Here is a 22,134-nt window from a genome sequence, read left to right as displayed (position 1 = left end):
TCAAGATCACATTCCCTCAGTTACTCAGTGTGTGTTTGGGTGTATTTTCTGTGCCTTGTTCCCTTCAGCTAAAATACATTTTAGCTAAAATATCCTAAATTCTCCCTGTTTCTATTTATTACCCTTGCTCTTTCCTTTTCAGCCAAGCTCCCCAAAAGAATAGTCAACAAATCCTGTCCATTTGCTAGCTTCCCATTCATTGTTTAATCCACTGCAGTCTAGCTCTCAGCCCCATTCTTTCAATGAAATTGCTCTTACCGAGGTCATCAATTAACCAAACACCGAACTGAATGTATTCTTCCTCATACCACTTATTCTTTGTTGTACTTTACCCATTTGACTTCTTTTTCTAACTAATCTCTTGCCTTCCTCCTGTCTTTCTGGCTACTTCTCTGTCTTCCTTTCAGGTTCTTCTAAATTTGTCCACCATTTAAGTGTTGGTGTTCTTCAGTCTTCTGTCCTTGCCTCTCTTAACTTTTCATAGTACACAGTGTTCTTGGGTGAACTCATCTTGGGTGGCTTCAATTCACATCTCTGTTGCTGAGCTCCAGACTCATATATTCACTTAATTTCTGGTTAGTATTCCTTGGCCATTCTAAGACATCCTAGATAGACATATCCAAATACTTTGATCTTCCCAGTTCTCTGGTGTCTTCTTTATTCTATAGCTTGATGAGCAGCCTTGTCCACCCAGATAGTGGTGTCAGGGAGACTTGAAAATTGTCCCAAGCATTCTTTTCCTCTAATACGCTGTCACCGTGTCCTTTTTTCTATACCTATCTCTCAAATCTGCTTTCTCCTTTTTAGCCCTCGTGCAATGGCCTTCATTAAGGCCCTCATCTTCTGTCTTATCTGGAGTTCGGCACCCTCCTGTGATCACCCTGCCTGTATTCTAACCCTCCTCCAATCCGTCCATCCTTCACACCTCTGTCAGTTTGATCTTCCTAAAACATGACTGTCATCCTTTCACTTACTTGATCAAGAAGTCTGATAGCTCCCTATTACCAACAGAATACAGCCCACTTGCCTTTCCAAACTAACCTCGGCTTCTTCCCTGCACAAGCTTTCTACTGCAGCCAAACTTGGTACATCCCTTCTACCTTTTTTCCTGTGCTAGTGCCATTTCTCATGCCTGGAGTACTCATCTTCTTTCTGACCAGATGTCCTGAAGCTTCCTCAACCTTTAAACCCTACCTTACATTCTGCTTCTTCCCAGAACCCACAGTGAGAATAACCAAATACACCTTGCAGCTTACAAAATGTGTCTGCCTGAGAGGTCAACTCTACTAGCCCCATTTTATGAATGAGAGAGTTGAGGCACAGAAGGTCGACTGACTTGCCAGAGGCTATAGAGCTGCTAAGATATAGAGCCTGGGCCTAGCCTTTAGTCTTTTTTCTCCAAATCTCCTGCTTTTACCTTAGCAACTCCTCCCTCTCTGACCTCACAGCATTATGGGCTTCATCACTCCTTCAGTCCTTAATCACATACTGTCTGTTACCAGCAGAAAGAGAGGCCTTGAGAGTTGGAGGCAAGGCCTAGGAAGAGATCGTCCTCTATTTGACATCAAAACTGGCCAGTAAGTGCACAAGTGATGAGCTGAGCTACCTAGAAGCTACCCTTGGGAAGATGGTCTGTGAATGGAGGTAAGCTGGGCAGAGTTTTGGGAATGAAAGGTTACCTTCAGGTGTCTAGTAAATAGGGACTGAAGTAAGGACCAAGACTTCCCAGGGCATGGAGGTAGAGTCTGGTTGATGGGACACTGCTTCTGGATAGTTTTGTCAGGTTCCTTGGTTACAGAGGGGCTACATCCTATCCTTCGGGCCATCCTTCTGAATGGAAGGCCTCCCTGAGCGGACTAGCACTCTGTGTTGGGTTCTGTGCTCACCTAACATTCTCCTCATTGGTGGTTTGATCTCCAGGGTAGGGGGAATGCCCTGGACAGTTGTCTGGTTTTGGTTTTCTAGCCAGCTCCCTCTTCTTCCCAAGGAAATCATGTAGCTTTAACATAAGGCTCCTGTGGGGTTTGTCAGTGTGGGTCAGCCAGCTCTGAGAGAGCAAACAAAGCTGAATTCTGTATACAAAGTTAAACAGCAGTCAGACGTGAGGCGCTCGGTGATCTGTCCCTCCTCACCAGGCACACGGGGCGTGATGGTGGACATGACCCGCAAGAGGCCTCTTTCTCTGTGGCATCTCTTCTGAAGTAAAGCATGGCCTTGTGACATCTCAGACATCTGGGCTCCCCCAGAGGGTCAGGGCCTCAGAAAATGCCTGTGAAATGAGCAGAAGGGAGAGGATGCCAGGCAGGGAGAGGATACCAGCCTGGTGAGGCAGGTATATGCAGTGCTGACCTTTTTGCTCCCTCAGCCCTCTCTCCAGGTGGCCTTGTAAACATACTGCCACCCTGAAGAGGGCCCTGGTGGTCCTTCTCTCTTCCTCGCCTCGCTGGGTGCCTGATTTCATCAGCAGTCCTTCGGACAGCAACAACAGCATGGGTGCATCCAGCCTTGTTTTCTTGCTCTCTCTACCTTTAGACTTGGACATTTGGAAATATTATGTTGCTTTCCTTTTTCAAGTAGAAGATTGTTAATTTAAGATGGGAAGAGTCAGGATGTCTTTTCTAAGTGAGAATTTGAGAAAAACTCAGAAATCCAAATTTACTTCAGAAAGAATTTTAAAACTTATATGTAATAGAAAAGACAGTAAAACATGAAAGAAAATTTTGAAAAAACGTAAGTGTAAACATCTCAAATTATAATACCTTACAGCGCTGTTTTCATGTCTGAATATTACCTTTTAGTTTTTATTTACATCTAGACATAGCTATCTGCAAAGCTGATGATCATAGTATGCAAATCCTTTTGTATTCTGCTTTTTATTTAATACTATTACATTTTTTCTGTATCACTACCCGGTATCCATGATTATTATTTTTAACAGCTGAAGAGTAATTTATCTTCAGCACATACTATAATTTACCAAGGCATTTTCTCATGTATTTTGTTTCCTTGTTCTCATTGTGTTCTTTGCTCCAATAGAAAATGATGCAGTGAACAATTGTGTATATGTGGCTTTTTTCTTCTTCTGTTGAATAACTTGTCTAGGATAAATTCCCAGAAGTGGAATTGCTGTATTATAGGGTATAAACATTTTTATGATTCATTTTATGTTGCTATATGTATATATATATATATATATTTTTTTTTTTTTTCCAAATGGATTGTACCTATACCAATTTATGCACCAGAAGCATGTATAGTTTCCAATTTAAACTACACCAGGTTCAGGGTTTTTGTTTGTTTTGTTTTGTTTTGTTTTATCAGTAGTTTTTGATATATGGCAATATGGCATTTAGGGGAAAATTCATAGGACCACACAGGTTTTCTTCATTACAAAGTAAAAATAAATATAACTCGAGGACTAGGAGTCCTTCCTTTCTGTGCTGGATAGATTTTCAAAAGTCTCATTATACTACGTGGCAAATGCTTTCCTAACAGCTTTGTTGGAAGCTAGGATGGAAAACCCCACTGCCATTAAACTCAGAATAGCAGAATGTGAAGGGAGGAATGCCAGGATCTTTGAGGGCAGTTCATCCAATAGCACAACAAATTCAACTGCTCCTCAGTTTTAATTTAATTTTAGATGATAAAATTCATGGAAAGAACACAAAAATTTTGGTTCATTTCCTACCTCTGTTTTCACTAGCTGAATGATTTTGAACAAGTAGCATATTCTCTTTGAGTCTTAGTTTTCTTGTCTGTATAGTGAAAAAATACTGAGATTCATTGGTTCATTTTAGAAATATTTATTGAGTGTGTGCTATGTTCAGGCACTATATATAGATGCCAGTCAAAGAGGGGAAGGTACCATGGTGAACAAGAAAGACAAAGTCCTGCCCTAGGACTGTGTCTAAAACAGACAGTGAACAAGTAAACAAACAAATAAATAATATATCACATTCAACACAGTCTAGCATTAGAGTAGGTGCTCTCTCATTACTTGGTGTTTCTCCCTCCCATTTTTTCCCATAAAATGTGTACTATTTTGATGATAATTTGTTCTGTACTACCCATGCAAACAATCTTTGAAATTCTAACTCCCAGTGTGGCATGCAATGACCTGCTCTGTTATTCCTTGCAAGGTTACAGAAACCCAGTTAATATCTCCCTTCTCTCACATCTGGGTGTGGGATATTAAAGGAGGTGGTTTGTAAGCAAGGTAATATAGGTGAGGTTTCCTGTGCGTCCTTCCAGTCTTTCACCTGATGTTTCATTTAGTTCAGGTCTCTTCATGACTGAAAGCAGAGCTGATTGCTGGTATATTTTGTTTGACTCACGCTGTTTTGTTATGTTTTTAAAATTTTAATTCGTTGCCAACGTTTAAAAATTTAAATAAAAATCCAGATTTCTGGTGTTTTGAAAAAACTAAGACTTGGCAACACCAAACCCATACTCTTTATATGGCTGGCCCCTGGAGGCATTTGAATTGGCTACTCCTGGCTTAAGGACATTCTGCCAAACTATCCCCTTCACTTTCCCAGGTCAGGGGAGATAGGAGGGAGAGGGAAGAGCTAAGTTATGGTGAGGAGGGAGGGGATAAAAAAGAGATCATTTGACCTTCCCCCGTTCTCCTCAAGTCAGAGACCCATTGCTGTGCCTTTAATTTAACCTTTACCCTGATAGAGTTAATTCAATTGCTCTTCTAAGACAGAAATGAAATACTTATTTCTTTATATTCTTACCCTGGGTAGTGCCCACTGGTTTGGAAAGCTATGCCACCCCCCCCCAAATGCCCAGAATTGTTTTTCAGAGTCTAGTGCAGCAGTTCTCAAAGTGTGGTCTAAAGGCCCATCAGGGGTCCCTGAGACCCTTTCAGGGGTTCCACAAGGTCAAAACAATTTTCATAGTAATACTAAGATGTTATTTGCCCTTTTCACTGGGTTGACATTTGCACTGAGGGTGCCAAAGCCAAAGCCAAGGACAAGTCAGTGTTCTTCACTGCCAGGCATTTGCTTGTAAAGAAAAGAAAAGAAAAAGAGCCAGTTTCACTGAAGAATGTCCACTTTTATTAAATTTCAAGTCTTGAATACAAGTCTTTTTAATATCCTATGTGAAGAAATTAGACGTATGCAAAAAGCGCCTCTGCTGCTTATCAAAGTGAGGGACTGCACTTGTGCCACTGTTTGAGTTGCACGCTGCGCTAGCCTTATTATTGGTATATTGTAGAACAGTAGTTTTATTTGAAAGGACAACTGACGGACAAACTGTGATTATTCAGGCTTGGGAATTCGGCAGATATTTTCTCAAAGAATGAAGCGAGCCTGTCACTTCAAGGAAGAAAACTGACAGTATTTGTTGCCAATGATAAAATTTGAGTTTGCAAGCAAAAACTAGAATTCAGGTAAAGTTATAGCTGCCTCCATGAGTTTGACAACTTCATAATAGTTACAGAATTTTCTGATGCAATTAGAGGTGATATTAAAGAGTGTGATTTTTTTCTATAATGAAACATGGCAATATTTGGAGCATCTGTGTAAATCATTGAACCAATATTTTCCAGATCAACAGTGCTTGATGTTATAAAAATTATGCCTGGGTAAAAGAGCAGTTCAAAGTGTAAGACAGACCAGTGGATGTTAATAGAACAGAGTAAGAAAAGTTCACTGATGTAGTTTCAGATTCCACATTACAACTAACCTTTAAGAAACTACCGCTTGTTAAATTTTGCAGTAGTATCAAAGAATATCCACAATTATCTGATAAGGCTACTAAAATACGCCTATCTTTTCCAACTGTATAGCTGTGTGAGGCTGGATTTTCTTCATATACTGTAAACAAAACAGCGTGTAACAGATTGACTGCAGAAGCAGGTATGGAAAGCCAGCTTCTTCTATTAAGTCTTCTGTTAAGCCAGACATTAATGAAATTTCCAAAAAGGGAAAAACAATGTCACTCTTCTCACTAAATTTATTATTTGAAAGTAGTTAATTTTTCCTGAAAAGTATGTTATTCATGTTGACTTGTAATAGGTTTATTGTTTTTTAATGAATTAATATTTTTAAATTATCTCAGTTTTAATTTATAACATGGTAAATGGCACTAGATATAACCACATAAACAAAATCTCTTTGGGGTGCTCAATAATTAAAATATGTAAAGCAGTTCTAAGACTAAAAGGTCTGATATTCTCAAAGTCTAATGAAATAAACTCAGCCACATTTAAACCTTCTAAGAGAGATTGCCCTCACGTTGCCTACTATGGCTGCTGTCTGGGAAAAAACTGCCCTTAGAGCCTCAGAATGAATTAGAGGGGAAAGCCCCCCCATTACTTTATTTAGTGGCATCTTTCTGGGCCCGCAAGAAGCCTGGTCTCCCCCAACCCCGTCGTCCTTTGTCCTTAATGGGCTTGGCTCTGAAAGACTGTGGATTGAAGTGAAAGTTCTCTCAAATTTGCATAATTACAGAGCTCCGGATTTGAATTAAATGATCTTTGTTTTTTTTCTTAAATAAGTACAAATATAAAACTAGGTGCACTATTTCTGCTCTTATACAATTACAAAACCTAATACAGTTTATAAATTATAAAAAACCAAAACAATCAAATTAACAATGTTAGTTTCATTTGCAGATGATGTGTTGCTAAACGAAACTGTCACTACAGCTTAAGTGTGGTGCACTCTGTTGTGGCTAAGTTTAGCAAACTTGTGCCACAGTGATGGTGCCCCACTTTCCCCACCACCTTTGTCTATTCCAAGTACTGTGAAACATTCATCATTGTGTGCCATTATCTCATTTTAGCTTCATGTGGCTGGAGGGCATCATTTACATATTGTCTGCTCCTTTCTCTTCTCATTAGCCTGAGACAAAGTAATACTGCTTGGTAAGAACTAGATGCTAACTCTTAACACTGCCTCTAAAATCTCATCATGATGAATATATAGATGATCCAGAATATTTATACTTTAAAAACTCATCAGAATGAAACACTAATTTAAAAATGTTGGTGGAGAGAGCTCCTGAGGACATGTGTGTGGACCTCAGCTTGAGAAACATTTCAGTTAAGAGTATGGAGTCTGAAATCAGACTGACCTGGATTTGAATTTGCATTTGAATTCTGCTGTTGACTGTCTGTCTTTGTGCAATTACCCAACCTCTCTGAACCTCAGTTTCCTCATCCTGTCTCTGATGGTTTTATTTAATTTTTTTAAATATCATAATCCCTATCTCCAAGGGTAATTGTGAGGATGGAGATAAAGTATATAAAGCACCTGGCATAAACCTGGCATTTAATAAATTTCCTTCTCTTTCCCAAAATGAACCCTTGGATCAAGCTTGTCCACTAATAAAGAGAGGCACAGGTAGACCTGGGACACTTGAAGGCAAACAAACCCTGTAATAAACACACAACCTAGCAGACCCCTCCAGGCTTTGTTTTCCACAGCAGAGATGCTGGACTGTCTTTTGGGCCCAAGTGAGAGGTTGAGTCTGTGCCCTGTTGTAGGGCATGAGCCTCCAGTTCTGGAGAGGGACATAGCCTGGCCTTCTGAGGCCTTGGTCTCTGAGTCCTTTCTGGCCTGTCCAGGAATATCTGTCTCCCCAAAGAAGCAGATCACTCTGCTTTGTGCTTCACTTACAGGGAGTGTAGCTTGCTCGCTCTACACACTGCTTCACGCTTGAGGGTATTAATGGAAAAGCCCCGGTTCTGGGCACATGCATGGGTATGGATACAGGTGTGAGCTTTATGGGGCGACCACTAGTTGACCAGAAACACAGAAGTGGACAGATAGAGGCGGTACTGATCTGCTCATTATGCCAGCAGGACGTGCAAGATATAGGTGCCTGGCTCCTACCCTGTCAGCATTTGCTCTGTAAGGACTGCTTCCAAGGCTTGATCCAGGAGCTAGGGCAGGTTGCTGGGGTTCATGGGACTGTCCCAGATGGTAAGTACAAAAACACCACAGGTTCACCTCCTTCTATATAACAGGTCTCTTCCCATTTCATAGGTACTGAAGTTCAGGTGTAGAAAGAATCAGAATGTAAGAGCCCAAGGGATACTCGTTGCTGAAAGCAACTCTTTGGGGAATCTGTGAGACAAAGCAAATCCTCTTGATGTTTAATATATGTTTTGTAAGCTGGGATTTTTCATGTTTGGGATTTCCTTAAATTGGTGGCAGGCTAAGAAACCTGGGAAGGTTTTGATTCAAGGTTTGGCTGACTCCCCAGAAGGAGAGGGCATGTCCTGACCCACTGAACTTCCAAGGCAGGGGGAGAATGGCTGGGCTCCTAGCGTCAGTCAGGAACAGATTTTGAACAGACTCTCACTGTCTAATGAACCATTCACCATCTAAGCTGCTCCCTCCTCCAGCAGGGAGGAGCATCTGTCTTTCTTCTGAACGTCAGGCTTCCTAGGAAACAATCTCATTGAGAACTGTGAAGTCCTTGGAGACAAGAGCCAAGTCCCTTCGTTTCAGTATTCTAGCACAGGGCATGTAACAGAGATGCAGTGAGTGTCTGCTGAATGAACTCGTGGGATGAAAAAGCCAAATAAGTTGACAGCATTTAGAAACATCATCATTGTTTGTTTTGTTGTCTGCAGTTTTTTCAAAGTGATTTGTAGCACAAGTTTAGGCTATCTTTGAGGCATTATAGCATTGCAGTTGTCTTTAGATCTGAATTTCGAGGCCTCTAAACCCTTGGGCAAGCTACCTAAGCTCTCTGAGTCTCTGTTGAGAGTTCAGAGTACAGAAAAGGTATTGTATACTTTGATTTTTTAAATTAATACATGATTTTTAAACTTACTACTTAGACTTAGTTCTTCCTTAAACTTTTAATTTTAACTTACAAATCTTGTTCTATTTATAAATATAGCAAATTTAACAATCACTTTTAAGGGGCCTTCCATTAATATTTAAACATATTTACAGTTAATATTTGCTTTTATAAACTAAATTTTTAAAAATAATTCAATTGTCCAGCAAATAAGCATTCTAAATTACTTAAAGAACTCTTGGAAATACAGTAAGTTAAATGTATAAATAAGGTGAATCTTAAATATGTCTTAAAAAGTTCCAGCACTGTTGGGTTATTATCCAGAATATGTAAAGAACTCTTACAACTCAAGAATAAAAACAAACAAACAACCCAATTAAAAACTGGGCAAAGAACTTGGAATAGACATTTCTCCAAACAAGATATCCAAACGCCCAGCAAGCACATGAAAAAATGTTTACTATCACTGATATTTAGGGAAATACAAATCAAAACCATAATGAGATACCACCTCACATCTGTTAGGATGGCTAGTATTAAAAAAAAGAACAGAAAATAAGTGTTTGTGAGGATGTGGAGAAATTGGAATCCTGTGCACTGTTGGTGGGAATATAAAATGGTGCAGACTCCATGGAGAACAGTAAAATGATTCCTCAAAAAATTTAAATATAGAATTACCAGCAGTTCCACTTCTGGATATATACCCAAAGTAATTAAAAGCAGGGACTAGAAGAGATATTTTTATGCCTGTGTTCATAGCAGCCTTATTTGCAATAGCCAAAAGGTGGAAGGAACCTAAGAGTCCATGGACAGATGAATGGATAAATAATTGTGGTATACACATATAATGGAATATTATTCATCCTTAATAAGGAAGGAAATTCTGACACATGCTACAACATGAATGACCTTTGAGAACAGTATGTTAAATGAAATAAGCCAGTCATAAAAAGACAAATACTCTGTGATTCTACTTACATGAGGTACCTAAAGTAGCCAGATTTATAGAGATAGAAAGTAGAACGGTCGTTGCCAAGGGGTGGGAGAAGGAGGGAATGGGGAGTTGTTTAATGATATAGTTTCAGTTTTGCCTTTTTTTTAATTTTAATTTTTCTATTGGAGTATAGTTGATTTACAGTGTTGTTAGTTTCAAGTTTTTCCCATTTTTTAATCAGGTTTTTGTTGTTGTTGAGTTCTTTATGTATTCTCAATACTAGACCCTTATCAGATAAATGATTTGCAAATATTTTCTCTCATTCCATGGGTTGCCTTTTGTTTTGTTGATAGTGTCCTGTTAACATAGTGAAAGTTTTAAATCTTAAAGAAGTCCAACGTACCTATTTTTTCCAAAAGCCTGTGTTTTTGGTGTCATACCCAGGAAATTATTGCCAAATCCATTGTCATAAAGCTTTTCCCCTATGTTTTCTTGTAAGAGTTTTATAGTTTGGACTCTTATGTTTAGGTCTTTGATCTCATTTAAGATTTTTTTTTTAATGCTTTTTTAAAATTTTGTTTATTTATTTATTTATTTTTGGCTGTGTTGGGTCTTCGTTTCTGTGCGTGGGCTTTCTCTAGTTGCGGCGAGTGGGGGCCACTCTTCATCGTGGTGCGTAGGCCTCTCTTGTCGCGGAGCACAAGCTCCAGGCGCGCAGGCTCAGTAGTTGTGGCGCACAGGCCTAGTTGCTCCGCGGCATGTGGGATCTTCCCAGACCAGGGCTCGAACCCATGTCCCCTGCATTGGCAGGCAGATTCTCAACCACTGCACCACCAGGGGAGCCCCTCACTTAAGATTTTTAACGTGAACTAGGGACTTCCCTGGTGGTCCAGTGGGTAAGACTCGGTGCTCCCAATGCAGGGGGCCCAGGTTCGATCCCTGGTCCGGGAACTAGATCCCACATGTATGCCGCAACTAAGATCTGGTGCAGCCTAAACAAATAAATAAACAAATAAAATACATTTAAAAAAACACAACAGAATGCCTTAAAAAAATAAAAGAGTTTTAACATGAACTAATTATGCATGTTTCAAGGATACGTTTGACTCTAAAGTCAGAAAACTAAATTCATACTAGTGACAATTATTAGAATCATAGTGTTTTGTTGCCAGCTTATTCTAAGTGCGAGGGAGAATGAAAACATAAGCTTTGGTGTCAGTATATCTGGGCATCTGAGTGTGAGTCCTAATCTACCTGCCACTTAATACAGTAGTTGTATAGCTTGGTAAGTTTTCCTCCCTGTAAAATGGGGACGATGATAGTAGTAATTAACTTATAGGATTGTTATGAAGATTAAATGAGAACATACACATAAAACGTTCTGTACTGTGCCTAGGATATAGTAAGAGACCAAGAAATGTGAAAAAATACCATTGTTTAGAACTTGTGAAACTGAAGTGGAAAAAAATCTGTTAGATGCAAACATGCTTGACTTGGAACCAGAGAGGCAATTTCTTGAATATGTGGCATCTTACCTTATTTAGTATGTCCTGCGGTCTGGCCAGGCTATTGTTACCTTCCATATTTGCATTTGTGGATCAGAGTGGAATAAGCTTCCTCTGCTACTTGGAGGTTTTAGGATTCTATGCTGTGTGGTATTTGTTGGTTTGTATGTCTATCTCCTTCACAGGTAGTTATTGACTTTTATGTACCAGGCCCTATGGCATTTAAGGTGCAGAGATGAAAAGACAGGGCCCTTGCCTTCATGGAACTCATATTCTATTGAAGGGCAGATAACTAAACAGGTGATAATAATACAGTGTGGTAAGAATGTGAAGAGAAGACTGTTTAAAGTTTAGGCAAAGGAGCAATACCTCTGGGAGATTCTCCATGCACAAGGACTGGTGGATATCAGTTGCTCACTGAATGTTTTCTGAAGGACTAAAAGAATGGCACTCAAATGAGCTGACTGATGAAAAGCAGAGATGTCACCTATCTCTGGCAAGTCCAGTGAGATACCCAATACCTGAACTTAGATTCCTGTGGTAATTTGAGAAGCCATGCTTTGGGAGTTTGGTTCTTTGGAAAGAGCTTTTAACACTGCCACTTTATCCAGCAGAGTAGGAGTACAGGCTTGCTAAAAGGCTTATCCTATTTCTGCCAATCTGGGGCTTTCAGAAGTTAAATATGGTAATAGGTAGAGGGTTGGCAGGGGAGATGGATAGAGGCTGAAGAATTAAATAGGTCCTTAGCATCAACGCCTCCAGCCAGTTGTGGCCACATTGCATGGGGATGAGTCCATTTCCATAAATCTATTCCTGCTGGTTGCTGGGCAGAACTGAGAAGTTGCTGAGTTGAATGGAAGAGGGGCTGTGCCTGGGCTCAGTGTCTGTCCAGCTGGTTTTCAACTCTGATCCCTCAGTGGAGCCTCTCCAGGCCTGCATGTTTGCAGTGGGGCTCAGCACGGGGGAGGGAGTGAGGTGGGCATCTCATTCAACTGGGCTGTGCCTTTCATCTCTACAATGCCACAGCCCAACATAGAACCTGCATTCCATTAATGCAGCCACAGGCTAACTGAGATTCTTCCCAGCAACTCCATCACACTAGGAAGTAGGTCTGCATCAGGTCTTAGGCTCTGAGGGGACCAGCTGGACCAGGTCTTTGAAAGCTGATGATGGGGACCAAAGCAAAGGCAGTAGTATGCTGAGCACACAATGTCTTAGCTGTGCTGTGGGATGACTGGAGTGGAAGGCTCCAGAAAGGCTGGATATTGGAAACGGATCTACTCAGCCAATGAGAATATCTTCTTGGGACTGTTTGCTTTTAAGCCTATTTGAAAATGGTCCCAAGTCAAATTCTACGTGGAAAGTTGGCCATTGAGTCCCCAAGTGATACTTTAAACAAGTGTAGCAAGCTCTGAAGGAAGCTGGCATGCCTGAAACTGTTTACTATGTGCTGGATCTGTCTTCAAAATTCTCAGGGCTCCTATGGTTTTGTGTGTTGTTTTAGGGGAGGAAGGCCATTACTTGAATATTTCCTTCCCCATGTGAATAAAAGGAACATTATTCTTTCTCTTCAAATCTACTAAAAGACATATCCTAGATGGGAGACCTTGATTCTGAAGTTCAGATTCCAGAATCTCTTTGTTTAGTATCTTAATTTTCCCAATTTCAGCGTGGATGATGCAGTCTACATATGGGCAGAGCCCTGGTCTGGAAGTCATGGGCCCTGGAGCTCGGTCTGGACTCTAGCACTAACCGACTGGGTGATCCTGGGTATTCTCTGGGACTGGACTTGAAGAGCTCTAAGAACACAAAATAACCACCCTAGCCTCCTGCTTCCTGAAGCTAGTGATGGGTAACAGCATATCCCTTGAAAACTACAAATGCTGAAAGAGGGAGCAATCTCTGTTCCTCAGCGGGCAGGCCTTGGGGCTTTGGGAAGATCCAAAGAGAGGGACCTGATGCAAGATGCTACAACCTCAGAGTCAGAGAGGGAAGTGATACGTATCTTAATGAGCAGCTCAGCTGGAGGGGCTCTAATGGCCTGGGGTGAGAGTGGGAGGCAGAGGGGATGAGATCTCAGCACCAGGAGCTTGGCAGGCGAGGTGACTGCTGTTTGCTCACTCCAGGTGATGAACAGTGTGCGCAACTATTGTGGGATCTGTTGTGGGCAGTGACCCAAGTTTCCCAGGTGGAGGGCAGGGTGCTGAGCTGGGCTGAGCTGGGTGTGCAGCAGGTGCAGAAGCTGGAGCTCCAGAGCCCTATCAGCAGGATGGTTTTTTAGTTCATGAACAGTTTCCCCACCTTAATTGGCTCTCTAGGGCCCTGGGAGTAGCACTGGTACCTCAGAACCGTTACTGGGAGAGCAATTCCCATGGTGATGGGAAGGAGGCAGGCAGTGTTTTGGGGGATGTGCTTGCTGCTGCTGGCACTACTTGGAAGGCTGTAGCTAGGGAGGGAGTTCAAGGTAGATGTGATTGATGGACAGGGTCTTGGAGCCAAATTTCCTTTCCAAACAGAAGGGTCTTGACCAATTTAGGCTATTCAGTAGACAGTGGGGAGCCACTGAAAGTTTTGGGTCAGTGGAATATAATCAAATCTGTATTTTTGAAAAGTCATTCTGGCTTCCTGAGAAGAATGAATGGAGGAGACAAGACTGGATGCAGTAAGACCTGCTAGGAAGCTACTGTAGTTGTCCAGGCCACTGGTTCCTGATTACTGGTCCTTGTACCAGTGCTGGTCTGGATGCCTAAGAATTATTTGGGAAACTTGCTAAAAATATAGATTCCTGGTCCCGTACCCACACCCAAGAGATTTGGATTTGGTAGATTTGGGGTTTCTAACAAACGCTACAGATTTGTGAATCATTGGTCCAGCAAGGCAGAATGAGGCCTGATCCTTTTAAGAAGGTATGGATGCCAGAGAAAGTAGGATACAGGTACAATAAGATTTGGCAACTGCCCTCTTCCTCCTCCCGTTACCTATCTCTGTTCATGGCAGCCCATCCATGTGACCCTTTTTCCTTCACATACCACCACTCCCCTCAGCATCCTACTTTGGTCATGTCCTCTTGGTTCTCTTTGAAACAACTCTTCTGTCCCTTTTTTTTTCCCATTTCTACCCTCATTCAGGATCCCATTAATCCTTAACTGGACAAGCCTCCTCCCTGCCCCCCACCCCCACCCCCAATCTCCAGTCCATCAAGATAGTCATAAAGCCAGAACCCTTTTTGGGTGGCCTTTGCTTTTAGGATAAATGTCCTAAGCCTCTTGGCTTAGCATCCAGGGCTCTTCAGGCACTTACTCTACTGCCAGTCTTTCCAGGTTCATTCCCTGTCACTTCCCCTCTGTGCTCTTGAAATTTGCCTGTACTCTGGGCTTTAGCAATTATCCTGGACTCGTAGTTTTGCCCCATCCTAATATCTTTGCTCTAACCTGACCCTGTTTTTCCTCCCTCTTTCTCTCCCAGCTTGTGTGTAACTGTATCTCCCTGGGGGGAGGGGTAGCGTTAGCTGCCGAGGGACACCTCTCAGGACCTTTGTGCATTATAAATGTGTGTCTTCTCCATCTGAAGTCCTAATCCTCCGCTGTGACGGACAATTGGTCACTATGGCAACTGAGTGTGACATCACAGGATAAGGACTTCAGGTGAAGTGGCAGGAGCAGGTGAGTGTGTAGGAGACAGACTTTAATGTCTGTCGAAGCCCCCTCGCCCCCACCCTCCTTCAGTGCCGGGGGCATGGAGGGCTATCTCAGGCTCCTGCTGATTTTTAAAATGCTGTGGTGAGAGTGTGTGCCTGGCATCTGCGTGCTGCAGTAGTGTGGGGCTGACAGAGTGTGTCAAGTTGAGCTCTGGCTGTGCAGGCACCGCTGCTGCGTGAGCCTGTTATTCCATTCTGGATTGCTATTTTGATACCCAGATTGCATCATTCTTCCTACGTATAAACAGGGGGTCCCCAGGGCCCTGCAGCTACTCACTTCTCTACCAACACTGTTGTGATGAGCTCTATTTAAATGAGCTGCCGGATCGGGGCAGGTTCCAGCCACACATGAGCACTGTCATTTTGGGGAACATGGAGGGCTGAAGGATTTTTGGATCGAGTCCTAAAAGGCTGAGAGTGATGGCCTCCTGAGCTATGCAGAGGGCGACAGAGCTAGTTCCTGAAAGTTGAAAATCTCGTTTTCTTCCTTCTGAGCTTCTGTTCCAAGGCACCCAGAGGATTAGGAAGGAGATGCAGCTAGGAAGAGAGTCGCCTCTTTGAGGTCTCCCTCTTGCTGTTCAGTTTGGGAAAAATACTGCAGAGCCTTCGAGATAAACAGGAACAGGAGGAGTCAACCAAGCCCTTTCTTGCAGAAGCGTCTCAGGTGAGCTGGAGAAATGCAGCCCCGGCTGAGGATGCATCAGGGACAGGAGGAGAGGACCCAGGCTGCTCCCCGTTCCCCACCCCGCACCCAGCTCCCTGAGGCTTAGGCCCTGCGGCCCAGCTGGCTGCAGAGTGCAGGGTGGGTGTTCCTGGGCACTTGGTAAGCACCATGCTCTGGGACCTGTGGTGGTCTCACCTGTCGCTCTTCTGACTTCTCCCCCAGGTGTTGCTCTAATCACAGGGCAGCAGGCCCCACAGGTAAGCCTGTTGGCAGCCAGGGGCAGGAGCAGAATCACCTTAGGATTGAAATCTGTCTTTCTAGCAGGGTCTGGGCGTCTGGGGAGTGGGTGCAACGTGTTTCTCAAAGGTGGTGCTGCTCTGAGCTATGGGCTAGAGGAAGGCTTCGGGGGCTTGTGTGGTGGGGGCCTTAGCTGATGCCCAGTACCCTGGGGCTGCCTTGGGTGGGAGGGCAGGAATGGTTAGTGAGGATGGCCAGCCTGCCAGAGAATATAACTGGAGTGGTTTTTCTCCTTGCATAATGTCTGATAGAGGCATACCCCTGACAGAGGTAATCAGGGACTACTCAGTGGTTCAAGGTGCCACCTGTGATTTACAAGGATCTGTGGTTTTTAGCTATGTCCCTCCCTCTTTCTGGGCCTCTGTGTCACCATGTTTATGATGAGGGAACTGGGTAGATGAACAGTGGAAAAAGCTAGGTCTGGAAGCTGGGTTTGTCCAGCTTTGGTTCTACAGGTGAGAGCGGGCAGTGGAGCATCAGTCTCCTCCAGATTATACCACTGCTCTATTGGAGTCAGAGCTTGGGCCCCAGCGGCAAAGTTTCACGGAGCCCTGGACAAGAGCTCTAGAATGAAGGGCCTTTTAACTCTCAGAGGGTTGCTTAGCACTGAGCTCGGGCTTACGTGCATGTGTCCCGACCTGGTGGGCTGAGCTGACCCATGCTCGTTTTCTGAGACCTCCTTGGGACTCCTCTCCCACCCCAGCCCCATGCCCAGGTTGCCTTGGCACTGCCGTTCATGTCTGAGGGTGGACTACCTAGTCTTGGCCCACCTCCCTTGCTGCCTCACTACGTCCTGGGCTCAGCACACTCTCTAGGCCCCAGCAGCAGTCGTTGTAGCGCCAAACCTCAGGCTGCACCCTAAGCCCACTCATGGGTCCTTCAGTGAAGCTGGGAGTTAGGGGACGCAAAAGGTGTCCTCCAATTCCCCACCAACCCCCAGGGTACCTAGGTATCAGGACACCCTTCTGTCTGTTGGGCATCTGCCCTTTTCTCTTCTCTGCCAGAGGGGAAATACATGACGGCTGCATTCGGAGTCTTCCTTAACTTGTCGGAGCCTCTTTAAAACTGGGTGAGCTTGCCTTTCTCAGCTGCATGATACAGGGGGCAGATCTATCCGGCTCAGCCACAGGGGAAAGGGGTTCTCTCTCTTTGGCACTGGTCCTCAAACTTGGTTGTACATTGTAGTCACCTGGGGAATTCTTTTTTTTTTTTTAAATAAATTTATTTATGTATTTATTTATGGTTGCGTTGGGTCCTCATTGCTGGGCGTGGGCTTTCTCTAGTGGCAGTGAACAGGTACGGGGGCCCCTCATTGCGGTGGCTTCTCTTGTAAAGCCCGGGCTCTAGGCGTGCGGGCTCAGCAGCTGCGGTGCGTGGGCTCAGCCGCTCTGCAGCATGTGGGGTACTCCCGGGCCAGGTCCCGAACCCGTGTCCCCTGCACTGGCAGGCGGACTCTCAACCACTGCACCACCAGGGAGTCCCCTCACCTGGGGAATTTTTAAAAATACTGATGCCTGGCTCCTACCTCCTGAAACTCTGATTTAATTGATATGGGATATGGACTGGACATCAGGATGTTTAAAAGTACCTCATATGATTCAAATATGTAACAAAGTTTGAGAACCACTGATCTGTAGAATGAAACTGCCCCCAGATTTATTTTTTCTAGGCAGAAAATCTCTGCTTCATTTGCCTTTTCTCGAAGATCATATTTCTTAAAACTTTAAGCATAGCTGGGGCTGGCTTCCAGCTCCTTCTCGATTCCAAGTTCAGAGCTGGGTCCAGGTCATCATTAGAGTCTGATCATTATTATGGAATATTTTACTTAAAATCAAATCATTTAGTTAATTAAAATAAAATTATCTTGTTTATTTACACTTGAATTAGAGAGGAGTATAGCATAGTGGACAGGGCTGAGTTTTAGAGGTGGACAGACTTGGTTGGGCTCCAATTATAGTTCTGCCCCTGCTTTCTATGATCTTTGGTAGGTGACAACTTCTTGGAGCCTCAGTCTATCCAACTATGAAATGAGGACAATGCCTACCTCTAAGAGATGGTTTGACGATTATATAAGACATGTAAAGTGCCTAATTTAGGGAGTGGTGGTAAAAGAATAATTTGTCCCATACCTCCCAGGGACCAGAAGTGCTCGCTCTTGTGACAGATGGATTGAACATCTTCAGTTTTCAGAGAACCTCTGGTGCCTGTGTGTTCTTCATTCTGGAAGCAGAAGCCCACTCCCTTTGGGGATGGTTGTGTGGCCCCTGGGCCCTGATCCTGCATTTCTCAGAATTGTTGTTCCTCTGTATGAAATATAAGCTCAATGCTGTTGCTTGAATAATTCAAGTAGAAAGAAAAAAGCAATATATCTAAATAATATTTTATGTAATATGTGATTTAAATATGTATTAAAAACTAAATTAATGTTAAATATTGTAAGTTGATGTTTGGCCATTTTATATATATCCACAGCCCTAAGAGTTCATGTATTCTAACTGTCTAAAAAAACTTTGTTTTGGTATCCTCATTGAAAAATGGGGAATCCTCTTTATAAAAACAAAGAGCTCAAGGTTGACACAGCTCGATGGGGGTTAGGGACCTTCTGAGGGAAGATAAGAATTTCTGGGCAAAAGTTGTGACACAAAGAGAGCCCATGTCCTCTGTGTCCACTTTGGTCCCCACAGTCGCCCTGGTACCTGTGTGTATCACCGCCACGGTTCTCCAGCCCTGCTGTCTGCTACAGCAGCCCCTGTTCAGACTGGAGGAGGTCTTAGATCCAGGCCTCCCTCAGCCACAAGCCTGTCCCTGACTTGCTGACAAGGGTGGCTGTCTGTCCCTTCCCATCTTGCCCAGGGGAATATTTCTGAAGCCTGGTTGCAGTAGGCAGAGGAGGAGGGTTGGATAATCCTTACTTCCCTTCTATTCCCATTCCCCTCATTTAAGGATGTAGAAAGTACAGTTCAGAGAAAAGGGGTCGCTTACCTAAGGTTGCACAGTTAGTGACAGTCCTGGGCCTGGAACCCACCTCTCCCAGTCCACAGCCTTCCCAAGCCCCACACCTCTGCTCTGGATCAGACCTGATTCCTTTATTTTCCTGGGCTGGTTTTTTCCACCACCCCGAAAACCTCCAAATGGCTTTTGACTACTTTCATTGTCTGTGAGCACAAGGAACACACTTGGAATACTCAAACCCACAAGAAACATAAAAATCATGCAATATCTTTTAGTATCAATTGTGGATTATTTTTGTATGTAGACATATGAACAGATAGTTAAAATGCAATGTGATATTTGTTTTACTAGAAGGATGTTCAGGATGCTGTGGGAACCCTGAAGAGGGAATAATTAACTCTTCCTAAGGGAAATCAACCCTGCTTCTCAAAGGTGGAACATTTGAACAAGTTTGGAAGGATGAATAGGAGTTTATCTGAAAAGGAGTGGGGCAGCAAGAAAGAGTATTTTAGGGAGAGGGAACAGCACTTTCACAAACATAGAGTTATGCAGAGGTTTGGTGCACTTAGGGATAGCAGAGGTATTTAGCATGGCAAGGACATAGGGTGTGTGGCAGGTGAAGCTGGAGATGAGACTAGAGAGAGTTAAGGCCAACTCGGAAAGGGCCTTGAGTGACAAGCTGAGGATTTTGGTCTTTAAGGCCAGGGGAGGTACAGGATGTGTGATGAGGCCTTGTCTGATCTATTCAGTTATTTCTCTCTTTCTCATGATGATAATGAGGCTGTATGACTATGACAAATGTTTGAGCATCTGGTACCAGGGAGTTGGAAACCTTGTGGAAATTATTTTCAACAATTAGAACAGCATTTCTGACCTGGGAATAGATGAGGAGGATCTTCCCTGGGCAGCCAGGTGGTAGGGAGGGACAGTCACGTGATGCCCCTGGATGATGCCACCTGTAGAGAGCATCCTTCTCCACCACTGGCCGCTGTTCTTGACAGGCAGGAGAGTATCTAGGAGATTGCAGATCCAGTTCTGTCATTAAAGTCCATGGCTCTGTGGAGGCTAGGGGAGGGTTTTTTTGGGGGCGGGGGAACGGAGTGGTAGGTGGGGGAAAGAAGAGTATTAAAATATTATTTTGCATGATTTTGTAGACTTTGATTTTTCCAGAATATATCAGTTATCTTTTGCTGCATAAAAAACCACTCCAAAACTTAGTGGTTAAAACAACAACCAAGCTTTATTTATGATTCTACAGGTTGAGGGTTTGGGCTGGGATGCTCTGGGTGGTTCTTCTGGGCTGGGCTGGGCTGGGCTAATCTCTGCTGTGCTTACCCATGTCTCTGTTCAGCTGGTGGGTCAGTTGGGGCTACCTGGTTTGTGACGGCTGCAGGTGGGACACCTGAGACAACTGAGGCCTCTCTCCACATGGTTTCTCATCTTCCAGCAGTCTAACCTGGGGTTGTTCACGTGGTAGTCTTAGAGTTCTGAGAGCGAGAGCAGAGTCATAAAGCCACTTGAGGTCTAGGCTTAGAACTTACTCAGTGTCATTTTTGCTGCATTCTGTTGGCCAAAGCAGGTCACAAGGGCAGCCTAGCTTCAAAGGATAGAGAAGACTGCACTTTTAATGGATAGGATTGCAAGGCATGGACACAGGGAGGAGGAGAATTTGTGACCCCTTTTTCAATCTCCCTCTCAGACTATCTGACTTTCATCACCTGGGAGAGTTGATAATTGAGGTTATTGCCCTACGATGAATGGGATAGGAGAAATCTTTTGAATTCAAAGTCAACATTCATGGAGGATGACGTGAATTCTCAAGTATGGTTTAATTCAGTCCTCATAGCAACTCTTGTTTTTCCTTTCTATTTTACATATGAAGAAACTGGGGCACAGAGGAGTTAAGTGAGATTAAGTGACTTGCCCAACCAAGGTCGCTGAGTGGTAGACCTGGTGTTTGGGCTTAAGTTTGTTTGCCTGCAAGTCTAGAGCAACTGCCATTGTATCATTTTGGTGATATGGGGCAGAGAAGACTGTGGTGGTTATTGCTGCATGCACTGGCATAGCCAGCCCCTTTTCAGGTTGTCCTCATCCCTGGGCGCAGGCACCTGGCCCTCCTCAGGAAGCTCATCTTATTGTACCCAGTGGGCTGAGTGCCAGTGGGGTGGACCTGAAGTACTACAATCTCCAGGGTGGCAGTGTCATGCTGCTTATATAGTTCAGGAGTCCACCATGCTGATGAATGTGTTGGAGACTGCTGCATTTCTCTGGGGAGAGGGGAGTAGGACAAGATGTTCATGTTCACGGGTGAAACATACATATATGTGGTGCACCCAACATGGACTGGGTGGAGAAGGCCCAGCAAAACCTCTTTGAGCCCCAGAGGCAGACCAATTGGTATTGGTTGTAACAAGAGAAGAATACCCCTAGGTGAGCAGGCAGGGAGTCCTTGCCTTTCTCTGGCTAGAACCTTCTTGGAAGCTCTAGCTTTGAGATCTTTAAAGTAATTCTACTACACAGTAATGTAAATGGCCGGAGCTGTGCCCTGGGCTAAACTGACCCCTTTGAACTTAGCCAGTAGTGGGAACTAGGCTCTCAGGACTGTGGAATGCAGAGTGGGAGCAGCAGGAAGGCACCTGATTATCAGAACTGGAGCAGGGTTGGGCCTGTAGTAACATGGCTTGTAGGGAGGAAAGGGATGTAGGATCAGGCGAAGATGAGGATGTGGGAGTTCTGTAGGGCAGGCCGCTAATTGGATGGTCATGTCCAGAGTACCTAGATGGTAAGTGCAGGCTATGGCATCAAACATACTTCATTTTGGCACAAGTGGTATTGGTACATACCTTGGTGTTGTGTATTAGAAAGCCTTGTGTCTAGGTCCTATGTTATGTATTATCTGCAATGTTGCCCTGACTTTGCTATCTTTCCCACCTTCTCCCAGAGCTCATCTCCTGTCCTGGGTGTAAGCGAGTATACCTTACCAGGGATGTAACTGAACATTTTTTTGCTGCAGTGCTTTTCTTCTGAGCAATCCAAGATGGCCAGGGTAAGTCAGGACAAGCAAAGAAACAGCTGATCCTGTTCAGAAATCTGTGGGACCCCTGTCCATAAGTCTGTCTGGCCACCCATCACTCCATCTGACTTGTTACCCTTCCACCAGTTTGCCTAATCATCCATCCATCCATCCATCCATCCATCCATCCATCCATCCATCTATCCATCCATCCATACTTCTATTCAGAAGAGAACCAAAATGTTTCAGTTGGGGAAGCAAAATTGGGGTGTTTTCTCTCTCTTATAGCTCTTACTGAAAACTGTG

At 43.7% G+C, this 22,134-nt stretch overlaps 1 protein-coding gene across 5 annotated transcripts in view; it reads left to right on the top strand.

Annotated features, from left to right (window-relative positions):
* Window positions 1–22,134, top strand: part of TRIM66 (tripartite motif containing 66) — a 59,724-nt gene that overhangs the window by 906 nt on the left and 36,684 nt on the right. For 2 of the 5 annotated variants that reach the window (XM_082629240.1, XM_082629242.1), the window contains exons 2-3: window positions 1,506–1,644; window positions 21,757–21,861. In XM_082629240.1, the coding sequence (XP_082485366.1) occupies window positions 21,853–21,861 (9 nt within the window). In that variant the 5' untranslated portion in view covers window positions 1,506–1,644; window positions 21,757–21,852. Of the gene's footprint in view, window positions 1–1,502; window positions 1,645–15,096; window positions 15,567–21,756; window positions 21,862–22,134 lie in introns of those variants that run through there. The other 3 variants (XM_082629239.1, XM_082629241.1, XM_082629243.1) reach the window with 2 other exon arrangements.

Source organism: Mesoplodon mirus (assembly GCF_964341445.2).
Source record: "Mesoplodon mirus genome assembly, chromosome: 7".
Classification (NCBI taxonomy): Eukaryota; Metazoa; Chordata; class Mammalia; order Artiodactyla; family Ziphiidae; genus Mesoplodon; species Mesoplodon mirus.
The sequence above is the reverse complement of the archived record's forward strand: the minus strand, read 5'-3'. Positions and strand labels throughout refer to the sequence as shown.